This window comes from Montipora foliosa, chromosome 6, assembly GCF_036669935.1.
Source record: "Montipora foliosa isolate CH-2021 chromosome 6, ASM3666993v2, whole genome shotgun sequence".
Classification (NCBI taxonomy): domain Eukaryota; kingdom Metazoa; phylum Cnidaria; class Anthozoa; order Scleractinia; family Acroporidae; genus Montipora; species Montipora foliosa.
The window spans coordinates 52,060,425-52,075,424 of record NC_090874.1 but is presented as its reverse complement, the minus strand read 5'-3'; the positions used below and the strand labels follow the sequence as shown (position 1 = coordinate 52,075,424).

Sequence of the window (15,000 nt, the reverse complement as noted above, 5' to 3'; positions counted from 1 at the left end):
GACCAGAATATCACCAGAACTGAAGAGAAGGTTGAAAAGTACCAGGAACTACATTTGAAATCAGAAGGATTCATCTGCCCTATCATTGTTCATTTTAATACTTAGCGTGCGCGCTCGATGCATGACGTGGCATGTGAATTTGCGAGCGCTGTAAGGATGCGCAGTAGCAATGGGTGTGATCGTCCTTAAGTGGCGTTTTGTTCAGACGATATCCAACTTTATTTAGACTTACTTTTTACTTAAAACGTACTCGACGGCATTAAAGAATTAACGAAACTATATACAAACGAAAGAAAACGAAACGAAACAATGCATTATATTGAACTTATATAAACTCGATCGAATACGTTCGAAAACTAAACTGACGAACGAACCTTGAATAATTGCTACTCTTATGGCGAACGACACTAAACACCTGGCTCCAGTTGCTCAACCGATGGATAGAGCTATCCACCGGATAAATCACTATCCACTGGATGACTAAATTGGTTTTGCTAGTTTTTATCCTCTGGATATTGATTTATCCGGTGGATAGCGCTATCCATCGTTTGCACGACTGGGCCAGATTACTTGTTGTTCGACTTTCCCAGCTGGGGCGGCACAAAAAAAAGTCCTACCACTTAACAGTTTGTACAGGGATGCAGATGGAAGCCCGACAGCCGGAAAAATTCGAATAAATTTCCGGGTGATCAAGTAATTTGAGTTTTTGCGATTTGTCATCTATTTTATAATTTGTGAAAAAAGAAATGTACTACCCACTCAAACTGTACTGACGGAGACTGGCTGAAGAAATGTCCCAAAGGTTGATTCATTACAAGGGTACGTAAAGCGTGATCTAAGATCTCGTGTTTTTTTTTCATTGGCCAGCGGTATTTCTACTTCGTGTACGTGAAATAATGTAAACATTTCAACCATAATATGAGCTGAAATGTCGGCGAGAAAAAGGAGGAAAAGTGATCCTGAGGTACTCGGTATAGGGAAATTCTTCAAATCTGCCGAAGCTACTTCATCAATGGCGGACCGATTAAAAGGCAATACTTTTTAACATTGTCCGAAAACATCACGAATGGCCTCCTAAAAACGCATTTATGACAGTCTAAATTTCAAACTTTTTCGGGGAAGCCTGCCCCTGGACCCCGTAGCGTGTCCAACTGGGCCTTCCCGTAAGTGCACATTACCGTCTTTACAAAATTTTAGCTACATCACTGCTTATTGAAAGAAACGTATATATTCGAAGTGCGGGTTATAGACGAAATGTGGAGGTGATCCTCGCACGTAGCTGGACCATTTAAGCAATTGTCTCTTATAGACACCTGAAAATTTCAGGCGGCTTCAACGGGATTCGAACTCAATGAATGAAAGAAATGTACATATTTGAAGGGCGGGTTATAGACGTAATGTATCCACATTTCTTTCATTCATTGAGTCCTTTCACGGGAACAAATGTGACCAAAAACTGTCCTGCTCCCAACTGAGTGGCTTCATAGCTCAGTTGGTAGAGCATTGCACTGGCATCGCATAGGTCATGGGTTCGAATCCCGTTGATGCCGCCAGAAATTTTCAGGTGTCTATAAGAGACAACTGCTTAAATTGCCCAGTTAACTGCGAGGATCACTTCCACGTTTAGTTTGTACTTATCGTTTCTGGTTTACAGTGTTTACGTGATACCGGGCGACTATCGTACTGGCGTGAGTTCACCCCGGTTCCCTCTCGTGGCTCTGTCTTCGTTTACACGATGATACCACCAGAAAATGTCTACCACAATGAGGCACCCCGGCTGTTGCACTGGAGCGAGAATTTCATTTTGGTAAGAAATTTCACAACAGTGATATCATAGTAAGTAGTAGTCAACATCAAGTGTGCCGTTATGTAAACGATATGAAATCAATTAGTCGTCCCAGTATGGAACTCTTGCAGGGGCCAGTTTCCTCAAGCCCCCGGCTTACACTCACTCGGTCACTCACTCACTTTTGCACGGTGATGGCAGCATAGGTGACTATCTGCCTTTATAAAGGCAGTAGTCACCAAAAATAGAAGTAATTTTAAGATTGCAGGGGTACTTATATTAAAAGAGAAGAGTTTTAGGGTTAGCAATACTTGTTTAGTCATTAAGGGTACATACTTGTTCCACTGGTAAAACAAAAGAGTTTAAACACAATGTTATCAGTTTCAGTTTTCCAACTCTGGGAACATCTAAACAACATCCAATGGTGTACTTGCTTGTGACACTGCTGGTGTATATGCAAGGCATTTAAAAGTTCTAACAGCGAGCGAACTTCTAAACACAAATATAATTGCGACTACAATTCAAAACGTATGTACACAGAAGTAAACTAAACGTCCTTTATACTTAAACTGTTGGCATCATTGCACGTTAAATGATGACATGGTGAAGTTACCTTGAACTGAGACAGCTATGTCTGCCCGACTACGGCTTCCAAAAGTGTTGAACAGGAGGGCATTTTCTTGCGAACCGTGCATGCCCTGTCTGCTGAATAACTATAACGCAGTGCAGAAACCCATGTTGCAGAGGATTATTCGGCAACAAGTCGGACGTTGTACGCGTCAGAACCGAATAAAGTAAATGCCAGGTAGAACTGTACTTTCTTGTTCATAAATGAAGAACTCACAAGCGGAGTCGGTTCACAGAGATCAGTACGAAAGGTTACATCCAAACCCTGTTTAACTTTGATTGTTCCAACTTTAGGACCCGTTTTAATAATTAGTCCAGTTAGAGGACGAAGTTGCTTAGTGTACTTACTGTCAATGGAGCGTTTCATTCTCACGTCCATTAGTTCGGAAATATTGTCGCTAAGAAACACCAAATGACCCATGCCTCTTCCTTCTTTCCCCAGCCACACGACTGGTCTATCAGGGTGCCGGCACCGTCCAACATCGTCGCGATTTATGGTCTTGATTTCTGCGTTCAGATCATCATAGGCATTCTTCATAATTTCAGCGTAAGTAGACGAGCCTCCCTCAAGTAAGTGTAGACAAGCAATAATTAACTTGTACAAATACGAGCGCACTGACTTCGTTTTTGAGCACCAATGAAACACTTTATTCTCCGCCTCTGAAAGAGCAACGGGTATAAAAGGTGCAATCTTCACCCATAACCGCATGGTCTGTTCAATGTTGGTATCATGTTTTAGTGCCTCATTCAACAACTCGATCATCTCTGCAGCAATGCTTGAAACAGAATCACCACTTTTTACACACAATTCTAGCCTCATGATGACAATCTGACGATTAACGGAACCTCTGCTTCCTTTTCCGCTATTTCGCAGATGATACAACAATTCTAAGGTTTTTTCACCTTGTTCTAACGAGAACCTTTTACGACCAAGGCAAGCAAGACGCATACGCCAGTAAGGGTACTCATCACTGTCTGGAACACATTCTAGGGTGTTTGAAGTATCAGAAATGGCGTGAGTTATGAAGGGATGGACATCTGCAGATTTCACGTACTCAAACAGATTTCCTGTTTGTTTGTCAATGAAATCGAACACGTTGCACATCATACGGACCTCTGGGATGTAACCATTAACGAAGTCAGGAGCAATGCTAACTGCACGTCTAAAATTCGTAACTGCCTCTTGAGCCGTGTTTGCTATAGATCTGATGTCGGCCCTCTGCTCAATGAGATAACTTACTTCTCGACTGTACACCATTCCTTTCATTTGCGCAAACTGACCTCTGGTACTACGTGGGTAGCTTTGGGAGCAATAAATCCCTTCATCTGTGTACTTGATTGCCATGGGAAGACCTGCTGACCTCTTCTGAATACTGTAAAAGCGCCCTAAATGGACTTTGAAAAATGGGTCATCAGGAAAAACGGAGATTGCTCTTTCAAACAGTTTGATTGCATCTTCTTCAAATGGAATATCTGAAATCAGCTGGGTGAAGTGCGAATCATTTGGAATGCGACTGAGCACCAACATATCACTAACGACCGTATACGACATGTGCCCAAAACATTCCACTGCGGCCTCAGCCAGACGACTTTTCCAGTTCTCAACGTGTATAGCAGGCAAACCACGTTGCCCAGCCACTGTGAGCAGTTGCCGGAGCATTTCCACGGCAATGAGATCATGGCGAGGCCTCCACTTGTCATCTTCTTCTAAAAGAAGCTCCATAGTCAACTCTGGAAGAACTGACTCTAGTAAAGCTACTTCTCGACGAGGTGCTTTCAGCAAATTTGAGAATTCGTTCGCTGAAAGGGAATTTCCTCCATAATGGTAGGCCATTGCTAAGAACAGGAGTATCTTCCGCTCTGTGGCACCAAGGTTTTCAAGGCAGTCTCTCACAAATGGCTCCAGCCCCGTGAACCTATCTTCAAAAGTGGTCAGTGCATAGTAAAACGGTATTTGTAACTGCTTTGGACCTTGATGAAGGAGCGAACGAAGCTTGCTAAGCTTGTCCTTTCTTTGGACACTGTAAATCTTCACGAAATTCTCTGCCTCTTCGAAGCTTAGTTCCTCTGCCAGACGAACTGGTGAAGTCTCCTCGGATTTCCCAGGGTACTGCAACGATGTTTCTTCTTTCTTCTTTTGGTAGGTTACCTCCAAAATTAAACAAGGAATCCTGTCATTTGACAAAATGTTAAACAAATTGTTGACGACAAAATAATCATTTTCTTCTTGCTTGCGATCTACAAGGATAATGACAGGTAACTTGCAGAAGTCTGCCAAGACCTTGATCCCCTGAGCCACTTCAGCATGACCCACAGACCTCAGCAAAACGCACGGATACTTCTCGTGGTAGTCGAAAAGAATTTTGCGGGCAGAAGTAGAGCCACCTGCCCCTCTTTGATGGGGCATTTGCAATGTTACCGAGCCAGTTCTCACTAAAAGTTCGTCAATCCTATGCTTTAACTCCTTCCAGTTGCGTCGTTCCACCACATAGCCCATTTGAAGAGCATACCAGGAGACTAAACCACCACGATAGAAGTGGTAGGCATCATCTGTTCCAAACTGAGGTGCGTTTCCAACTGACGTAAAAAGAACTTCCATTTCTGCATTTACCCAACGCGAAGAGGGAGGCAAAACCTTAAAGTTCACTCTATTAGGGTCATCTGGATCAGCTACAGGGAGTGAAAAGTCTCGATTTTCTTGAATGAAAGGGGAAAACGTAATACATTGGCAGAGTGCATTACAAACATCCTCAAGACTGATTACTTGTACATTCACCTTCCAGTCGTCAGCAATGTCTTCAAGCGAGCTACTCAGAGTATCTCCGGTGGATGCTATGACCATCTTTACTTGGCTGTAGAGAGGTGAACCCTGAACAATTGTGAGAATTTTTGAAAGACTTCTGCACAAAGCTTCTGTCTCTTCCTGTGATCTCCAAAGTACCAGGAATGTAATTGGTGCATGGTAGGTCTTAGCCAGAGCCATGAAAAATTCTCTCATCCACTCCAAATTCTCCCTGATACTTCTTTCGTTCTCTGGCATGCCCTCTAAAAGAACCCATGGGATGCCAGTCAATAACACTACTGAACACTTCTTGCGAGCTTCTTCTAAGGATGGCGGGAGGATTCGGCAGATCTTCATTCCCATGTGTTCACAAAAGTTTTCACAGCTTGAAAGAAAACCCGTTGTAACACTGTTTACATCAAAATCTAACACAGCAGCCCAAGGGACCTGAGCAAAATAGTGAATGAAAGGTGACTCCTTGGCATTTTCTGGAGAAAGGAACAAGACGTGTTGACGACGTCTGTTCAACAGTTCCACTTCTTCCTCCATAAACTTTCGTGCTAAATCTGAACATTGGGATGGTAGGGTAATCTGCTTAGTAATACGAGGTGATGATGCAGAGAACATACCAAAGCTACTAAGAAACTGCAATAGTTCACTGACGGCTACATCCCAAGTAAATCTTGAATTCCACTTGTCCCAAAGACAAGCTGCCAAGTTGAAAGCTTCTTGGCGGTCATCAAGGACAGCATCCACAGCACTTGCCAAAGCTTCTACATAATCCATTTCATCACCAGTGGAGCACAGAAACTTCAGAAACTGACGACCAAACTCGCTATGAAGGAACTTGGCAATACCACTTGAAGAAGTAACTACAATTGGGACCTTTGCGGCAATAGCTTCCAACGCTACCATACCAAACTCATCTGATGTTGATGGAATCACCACAACAGAAACTCCTCGTACTTCAACACCAACCGCTTCGTGGGTGACATCAAATGGTTTGACAACAACATGCACGTTTGAACAACAAAGAACAGTTTTCATTTCTTCTTTCAAGTCTTTAACTTTTTCTCGCTCAGTACCCACCACGGTCAAATGAACAGGAAGGGTTCGTTTTCTGCACTTAGAAATAGCAGCCGTAACCAAATCAAGACCACTTACAGCTGGAGCGCACATGTTTCCTAACACAAGGCATCTACTCTGTGGAGTCATAATTTCATTTCGAGGGACCACCTCTGGTAGTCCAGGGATTATTGTAAAAACCCTACGATTCAGTACTGCCTCCCACTGCTCCACAGCTGATGGACCAATCCCAGCCACAAAATCTGCACTTAGGCCCAAGTCCCGCTCTGACTGCTCTTTGTCTTCATCTTCAATTGGCAAGGCATGAAAAATGTGAAGGCGTTTGCAACCCATACGTTTGGCTTGAATAGCTGCAGCAGTGCCTGACACCATTCCATGGCCAATGACCAGATCTGCGTTAAATGGAAAATCACTATGCAGAGAAAGAAGGTGCTCCTCTCGTTCACGGATCCCAGGTTGAGGGGCGGCTTTAATGAGATTAATGCCATCTCTTGTTGCTGCTATTGTTTCTTGGTCTGTCGCATCCAGGACCAAGCAGGCAACATGCACATCTTCATTTTTTGCTAAACTTCGACATAGCTGCTTATTGACTGTGCAAACACTGCTATGCCAACAGGACCATCTCTCAGAAATCGATAGAATCCGTCGCGGATAAGCCTCACCTTGGTATAAAAATAAAAATTTATTTTAATGTCTTGTTTAGTTTGTTTGAAAATTGTGGCATTCATGATGGCATAACTTTCCATACCAGGCAAAATAAAAGTGGCATTTTTATACCATCAAATTGCCAGCTTGTGAGCCGACGGAACAAGAATAATAAAGTTAAACTCAATAATATCCCTTGGTCAAATCTCACTTCAATGGCTGGTTGGATATGACTTTGAAGATCTCGAATTCAACTCTGCTCGGCGTTGTAAATAGCCTACAGGTTGCATCTTCTTAGTTGGGATTCTTAACAGTTTTACGTAAAGTTTATTTAAGGAATAGCTTTTTTATATTACTCAAGCGTCTGAACGCTCTTGATAGCTGAGCGCTCTTTCATTTTAAAGTCGTGCGTGAACAGGAATATCGCCTCTAAAGAGCAAAAAGTAGTGAGAGTGAGAACGGAGTACTAAACTTTTCACATTAACCCTGTAGTTTAAAGTCCGATCAGTGTTGTTGTTTTGCAGTGAGGGACTGAACTGGGTATGGAATATATTAATAGGAATGACACTCTTTTGTGTTGGTGTTCCCGATGGCATTCATAACTGAGTCTTTGTGACTCACCTAACGAAGACTGGAAAGAGGTGTTTAAGTCTGCAGCCCCGCTGATACCTCCTTGATCATTGCACTTTTTCTTGGCCTGTCCAAATAAATTACGAATATTTTACAACAATTATTTTAATTAATGAATAAAGCAAAAAAGGTTAAATTTGAAATACTGAATTTGTAAAGGATTAACCTGAATTGGAAATATGCCAAAAGAAAGGAACTGAATCCACATCAAACATAATATTAGCTACTATGAGAATTAAACAGAAGGTATATATGCCTAACCAGTCAATAGCCTAGGATTAGTGAATAAGTGCATTTGAGTAGTGTTGAATGTCACTGTGAACTCCGAGGAGGACTGTTCTCTTGTAGTGTGACTAATTATTAATCAAACATAACAAAAGTCATAAACAAATGCTACCAGCTGTTTCCTATGTCATATGTCATTTATTCTGCAGAAATCGTACCTTTATATGCAAAATGCGCCTATATTGAGGTAATACAATTTTATATCTCCATTGACAAATGTATTGGATGCAAACCTTGTTATTTGCGCTCTACTTCTCGTTTCTTCTCCTGCTTTCTTTGATAAGTGCAGTACGGGTCGCGTCAAAACGTAGTTACATGCAGTGAATTTACTTTTTATCGAACAGCATACTTTCTTCGATTGTTTGGCTATACGCTTGTGAGAAGTGCAATGAATTGATGAGCAGATTTTGTGGTGACATACTCACAATGCAACACAAGAATATTACATGCCAATCCCCTTACAAGTTGTGAATTTCCCGCTAAAACGAGAAAAAGTGAAGTCCATCTTTGGGGAGTCAGTAAGGCTTAACGATTATAAATCGTGCCACCCACCTCCGAGACCCGGTTTCAACTCGAGGTCGTATTTGGGCTGACTTTAAATCTACCTCAATCTGACTCCGAGGGCTTTTATCCGGGTACTCCGGTTTTCCTCCCTTATCAAAATCGACTCTCAGTCAATTACATCCGGCTGCGGGCGGATACCCTCGATAGGGATAACTTCCTGTGTCCTCCCCTTTTATTGAAGTGAATGAATAAAGTTATTATTGTATTGCATGTAATTTACAGAGGAAGAAGTCGATCCAAAGGTAATACTATCCAACTATCCGAAACTTTTCGTGCGTATTTCGGGTAGCGTAAAACGCTTTGTATCTTCAAAAGGAAAAAGAGTTGAGTCATGCAACTTCGCAATTGTTTTGTTTTCTCTGGTGCTGGAAATATGTTCAAAGATTCCAAATGAACAGATCTTAGTTTCACGAAATGATTTTCGGGCCGAAAAGCTTCTGGGACTAGTGAGAAACAGAGAGTATTATAATTCGTCCTGGGGTGGAACCTATGATGCGGTCAATTCGAATAAAAGATCTTTGAAGCTTCTGGATGGAGAGCTGAGAAGTTCGAATTTGAGCTCCACGGGCACGAACTCTCCTTCATCCCAACGAATCATGTGCGTGAGAAGTTTGTTAGTCGTTGGTAGGTATACGTAGACTCAGACGTGAAGTGCTGTAATATGAAGGTTATAAATGGATCCAGCATTCCTCCGTCCTAAAGAAAGAAGACATGCTTACGACCCTTCCAGAGCCTTTCAATACACTGATTGTACATTCTCTTCAATGTAATCATACTTCCTTGATCTGTACCTCTTTTGCCAACATGTAATCAGCAACTAAAACATTTCCCCTTCCAAAAAACAAAAACCAACTTCCAACTGTAAACTATTAGGGTGGTTATCTCACAAAATCTAATATGGAATGGAGATTGCCACCACAATACAATGTAACACAATACTTAATTTTAACACAAAGATCCAGGAGATTAGAAGCTCGTTAAAATGTGGACGTGTACAATATAAAAAGTAAACAGGCAATAAATCTATAATCCATAAACGTACATTAGATGTAATATCCTCCCTACCTGATTTCCTTCCTCCACCAACCTACTCCCCTTCCCGTTAAAAAAAAAATCAAATAATTGAACACAGTTTAAAAGAATGTTAATTTAAAAAGTGTCTAAAAGCATTTTTGAATCTGCCTTCCGATACTTGTAAGGATATCTGTTCCTTAATTTGCAAGCTTTATAGGTAAATGATCGTTTCTTTCATTCTAAATTGAATCTCGGCTGTGTTGGTCGCATTTCCTCTGAAATTGTACGTTGTTTAGATTCAAATAACTGTTTAACATATGACGGACTAGTTAATTTTAAACAGTTGTAAAGCAGAATCATTGAATGGAAGCATTCAACGTAACAAAATTAGTTTTCTTATAAGAAGCGCCTCGTATGGAGTCGGTTTCGGTGTATTCAAGATGGATTTAAGAATACGGTAATCAGTATCTTCTAATTTGTTCTCTTCCATTTTTCCAATGCCTATCAGAATTTCACTGCAATATCTATAATATCTGTATACACACGAAGGCCCTAAAGAAACTATTTGCCTTGCATTCTCTTAAAAGGGCTACATTGAGCTGTTAGGATTTCGTGCTAGTTTATTACAGCTTAGTGAGATCAGTTACCGAGTATGCTTCCCCTGTTTAGTTAGCGCAACCATCATAGTTAGAAGATCTCCTGGAATCCATCAGGAGACGGAAAAGCTTTAATGACAATTCTCAATAAGACAGAGTAGGAAGACACCTTGGCCATGGAAAGCCTAAGCACACCTAGAGCCAGGCTTGCCTCTACATGTGAGGGGTTCATAAAAAGTGCATGGTAGCATCCACCTCTCAAGAATGTTATCCCCTCCTCCACATGCCACAAGTGTGAATACTATCTTCGTTCCTGCAATCTGAGATCTATATGGGTGGGACTAATGGACTAAATGATGACTTTGTTGCTGTTAGATATTGATGCACTTCGTAACTACCTACACTAATCGCTGGCCAACACAGCAATTCATTTAGTACTGCAATTAGGTTCCATAAACAAGAATCAATCCATCCAAAATAACCGTCCAACTCGGTGTCGCCACAGGCAGACGGCTGTATCCATCGATTACGCCTATAATTCCAGTTTGCCATTGGTGTCTTAAAAACGTTCGAGGCCTATGAAGTTGGACTTTCTTGAATCCAAATTGACTCATTGTCAACCTCTCAGTGACAGACAGCTGGCAGATACTTTCCTTCTACTGAAATCTTCCCGGCAATTTTAGGAATGGAGAATGAAGGTGCTCTACAAGTCCCCTGAACCTTTTCACTTTCTGTCCTCCAAACTTTGCACAATCAATTCACAAAGCCGTGATGTGACGTCAAAAGCTTAAGGCCAGACTTTGCAGGTCTTCATGCAAACAGGATCAGGTCTTATTTTTTCGTGTCGAAATTTATCTTCCAAAGTTCCACTTTCTTTCAGATGGACAAATTATAGCCATCCTGGAAAATTGAAACACCTAGAATGTCTTTCATCCAGACGTATTGCCGATATATCAACATAAAACTTTCTCGTCAATGCATTTGCACTGCTCACCAGTGTGCAGACACTCAACAGAAGAAAGTATGCTATCAGATGAAAAAAAATTAGCCAGGTGAACATGGAGCGTTATGCACTTCACATGTCAAAGGCAGCAAACGATACAACGAGAAGTAGACCACACCCATGCCATACATTTTTTCAATGAACTTCATAGAAAAGACCTCAACATACGCAAACATTGGAGTAGGTTACGTTATACACTCCTCCTGGCTTTAAAAAATGTGGTTATTCTCTAAACATTTGGGGCAAATGCCTGTGACCTTACTTATCCATATTCCTAAGTACCCAAGTTCACAGCTTTTTCCAGAAAAAGTACCTCAATTTTTTCTTCCTGAGAACAGTCGTTCCCAGCTTTATCACCCTCTGATGACCCAGCTTCCTCAGTTTTCACAAGGAATTCGGCATTCTCATTTTCAATTTCTGTGTAATTGACCTGTTCCACCTTTTCCTCGAGAGACAAACTAATGACTTTACCCTCTTTTGTCTTGTTTTCAGCTAGGGCGAACGACGTATCAGCGCTGCAACAGAAAAGAAAACCCGAGTGCCTTATAGAATTTCAGGATGCCATACACGTTATAGTTTGCCCACCGAAAAGGCAGAGTACAGGAAACTATTTAATTATTAATACATGTATACATGTCTACATGTTGACATACCGGTATTTTGGTGTTGTATTACTCTTGGGACTTGAACAAACCAAAAAAATCGTGAGCAAATGCAAGATATTTTTATCGGCTTACCTATATTTAATATATCATATCATATATCTTCATTTACCTTAAGATTTTAGAGTAGCTTGGTGTAGCTAGTATCTCCAAGAATTTACCCTCCCAACCATGATACACCACAGGCAGACCACAACACCGGGAACTAAATGCCCTACTCTTTGCGACAAGTGTGTGGGTTCTTTTACGTCCCACAGGATTATGAACATTGAAGGGTTGTGAGACATGGGCCTACGGTTTATCGTCCTTATCCAAGAAGACTTGAGAGTGTAGCCATTTGCAGATGTCATTACAAAGGTCAGTTCTTTAAAGACCCTGAGTGTTGGTCCGGCCGGAGTTGAACTCACGCGCGACAGCCCGGTGCTCAGCCAACTGAGCCACCGGTGTGCGGTATTTGATAACCAAGCAGCTGGCAATGAAAACAAGGCGAGACAGTTTAATTTAGTTTAATTTGTTGCTTGCGTAGTACTTCGTAAATAATGATAAGTAGTACTGAGTCTCAGTAAAAGTTTCACTTGTCGCGCACTTGTTGTTGTTATTGATCTGTAGAAGGATAAATACTGAAGAATATTACGGCGGTTGCGATTTGCTCGGCAATAAAGTTCAAAAGATCAAAAAAAGTGTCAACTGAGTCCTGTGTTATGTTTTTTGGTCGTTCCGAGCTGTTTTAGGCGTCATTTTGAGAGGGCTTTTCTGGACCGCCAGTTAGAGAGTCAAGAAAATTGACAAGGGAGGCAACAACGAGCCACCGGCCGGTGACCTGGTGACCAGTTCAAGCTGGAACTAACGCCAAACCAGTGAAATTCTCACCTTAAAAACAACAGCATCCGATCAGTGCAACACGACCCTTGGCAGTTCCCAGCCTCTCCTGGCAGTTCGCAACAGTCGCGTTGCACTGATTGGTATGTTCGAACAGAATCAAATGCTTCGAATTCCATTGATCTGGTTTTTTGCAACGATCATGTTGAGAAAGCTTTAGGATGGTTTTCAGGATCGCCTTTCTCGTTGAATTTTTGAAAGATGAAGCTCAAATTCGGCGAAGGTGTGGGGACATCCCTAATCGATCGGAAGCTGGTGTTTTTGAGGTGACAATTTCACTGGTTTGGCGTCAGTGCCAGCTTGAATGAGACGAGGTTACCGGCCGGAGGCTTGGTGTTGCCTGCCTTGTCAATTTTCTTGACTCTCTAACTGGCGGTCCAGAAAAGCTCTCTCAAAATGACCCCTAAAACAGCTCGGAACGACCAAAAAAAACATAACACAGGACTCAGCTGACACTTTGTTTGATCTTTCATTGAATTATTTGCTTTCAAACTCTATTGCCGAGCAAATCGCAACCGCCGTAACATAGGGTGGTCCGCCTGTGTACACACTTGTAGCATCAGATGAAATGCTCTTATTCCACGTTCCTATAATTTCTTCGTTTTCAAGTTTACCAAATCCAACAAAAATTTCTTCTTCCTGTAAATTAAACACAAGCTGACCTCTAACACCTCTGGCCTCTGTGGCTGCGTGATGCAGCTCGAGTCAAATACCCACATTTCACCCTTGCTCACCATAGAGTCTCCAGTAGCTCAGTGGTTAGAGCATCCGTACTAGATCACGGAGGGTCGTGGGTTCGAATCCCATCTGGAGCTCGGATTTTTCCGAGTTCCCAGGGGGTTCAATTGTAACACCTTTCATTTGATGTGTTAAGCTGACCTCTGCAGTTTTTTACTTTCCAAATCAACAATTAAAATATGTCACACGCTCTGCCAGCGGAGCCTTTCTTAACTCGACAAGAGAGAAAGGACTCTGCAGAAATCGTGTCAAGTCTTTATTGAGCATGCGCAAGCCGTTGCTTGGAGACAGTTTCAAACCCAGGCCAAGTCTCGATCGCACTAGTAGATGCCATATTGATTTTCGTACTGAAGGCTCGATTTTGACCTTCGCCTTGTCAAAAATAAGATGTATGCGCTGCCTAAACCGGTTTGACCGGAGTGACTAGCCCAGAAACATGGACTGAGGTGACTTAAAAGACTTGACACGATTTCTAAAGAGCCGCTCTTGCTCGCACTCTGGTGAGTTTTGGAGAGGCTCTGCTCGCAGGATGTACGCAAGCTTGCTCAGTTCCACAAAACACAGTTTTATTGTCGGTGAGGAAATGAAATGAACAGCGAAAAGATAAAGGTTTTTAAAGATTGCGATAGAGATCAGTATTCAAATGTTCGCCTGTGTTCAGTGCTGATAGCTCAAGCGGAAGACATGCATAACATTATTTGAACCAGAACCATCGATCCCAAGGTGAATTCGCTGTTCGTGATTCCTTGCAATGTAGTCCAAGAAATTATTTCTCCACTTTCCAGAAATGACAATACATTGATTCTAAGCATTCTAGCCGTTAAACGCCCTCTGGTCTTCGAGGAATCACAATTGAATAATTGCGGTACTCCTCGCTTCCACTCCAAGAGAAGATGGTTCAGCAACGATTTCAGTTTCCAGTCGATAACAGGTTGCGAAGAGCAAGCCATACATAAATAATCATAAAAAATACAATTTGGAAAACAGAATTATATAGCCCATATGATGTCAGAGTCAGATGGAAACAGATTACTTTAACACTCACAGAATAGACCATTTTCGAGTTCTCACAGCTGGACTAGATCTAGCATGAAATGGAGGCTAATGTGGGCAAATTAATTTGCATTTGAAATGATTTGCCCGCATTAGCCTCCATTTCATGCTAGATCCAGTCCAGCCGTGAGATATCGAAAATGGTCTATTCCGAGTTTCGGGGGCACCCAAAACGGCAACTGAAGTGTTGAGGGCACGCAATGTTAAGTCGGTGACTAGGGTCCTTTAAGAAACATATATTTTTGTCCCCCGTAACTACTACTGATGAAAAATAATACCAGTTACCTAAAAGCTTTGAAACCCACTGAGTTCCAAAGACTTGTCGTTGAACTTCTGAAAATAACGTGCACTCCAACACATGTAACACAATGGATTTCACACTCGCAAAGATGCTTCATTTATCCATTGTAAAATCTAGGTACAAATTAAAGAAGTATATTTACCTGTGTTCCGAGTTGGAGGGGTTATCCACCGAAGACGACAGATTTTTGTCTGAGGTACCTTAAATTATAAGAGCTTAATTTACCAGATAAATATAACACACAGCATACATACATACGTGCCCCTCTGTCAGATTAACTAATCCATGACTTCTTAAATAGATAGAGACTCTCTTAACAAGGAGGTGATAATTAAGACAATGGTTAACG

The 15,000-nt window shown here is 41.7% G+C and overlaps 1 protein-coding gene and 1 non-coding gene across 3 annotated transcripts in view; one reads left to right on the top strand and one right to left on the bottom strand.

Moving 5' to 3' along the window:
- The window catches only part of LOC138007705 (uncharacterized), a 52,520-nt gene that overhangs the window by 6,381 nt on the left and 31,139 nt on the right, over positions 1-15,000 (bottom strand). For both annotated transcript variants that reach the window (XM_068854757.1, XM_068854758.1), the window contains exons 11-14: positions 14,794-14,851; positions 11,332-11,533; positions 7,548-7,623; positions 2,400-6,943 (exon numbers count right to left, since the gene is read on the bottom strand). In XM_068854757.1, coding sequence (XP_068710858.1) covers positions 2,535-6,943; positions 7,548-7,623; positions 11,332-11,533; positions 14,794-14,851 — 4,745 coding nt within the window. In that variant the 3' untranslated portion in view covers positions 2,400-2,534. The remainder of the gene's footprint in view (positions 1-2,399; positions 6,944-7,547; positions 7,624-11,331; positions 11,534-14,793; positions 14,852-15,000) is intronic.
- Trnaa-ggc (transfer RNA alanine (anticodon GGC)) lies at positions 1,478-1,550 on the top strand. The gene has a single exon. It is a non-coding gene; the product is annotated as a tRNA-Ala (tRNA).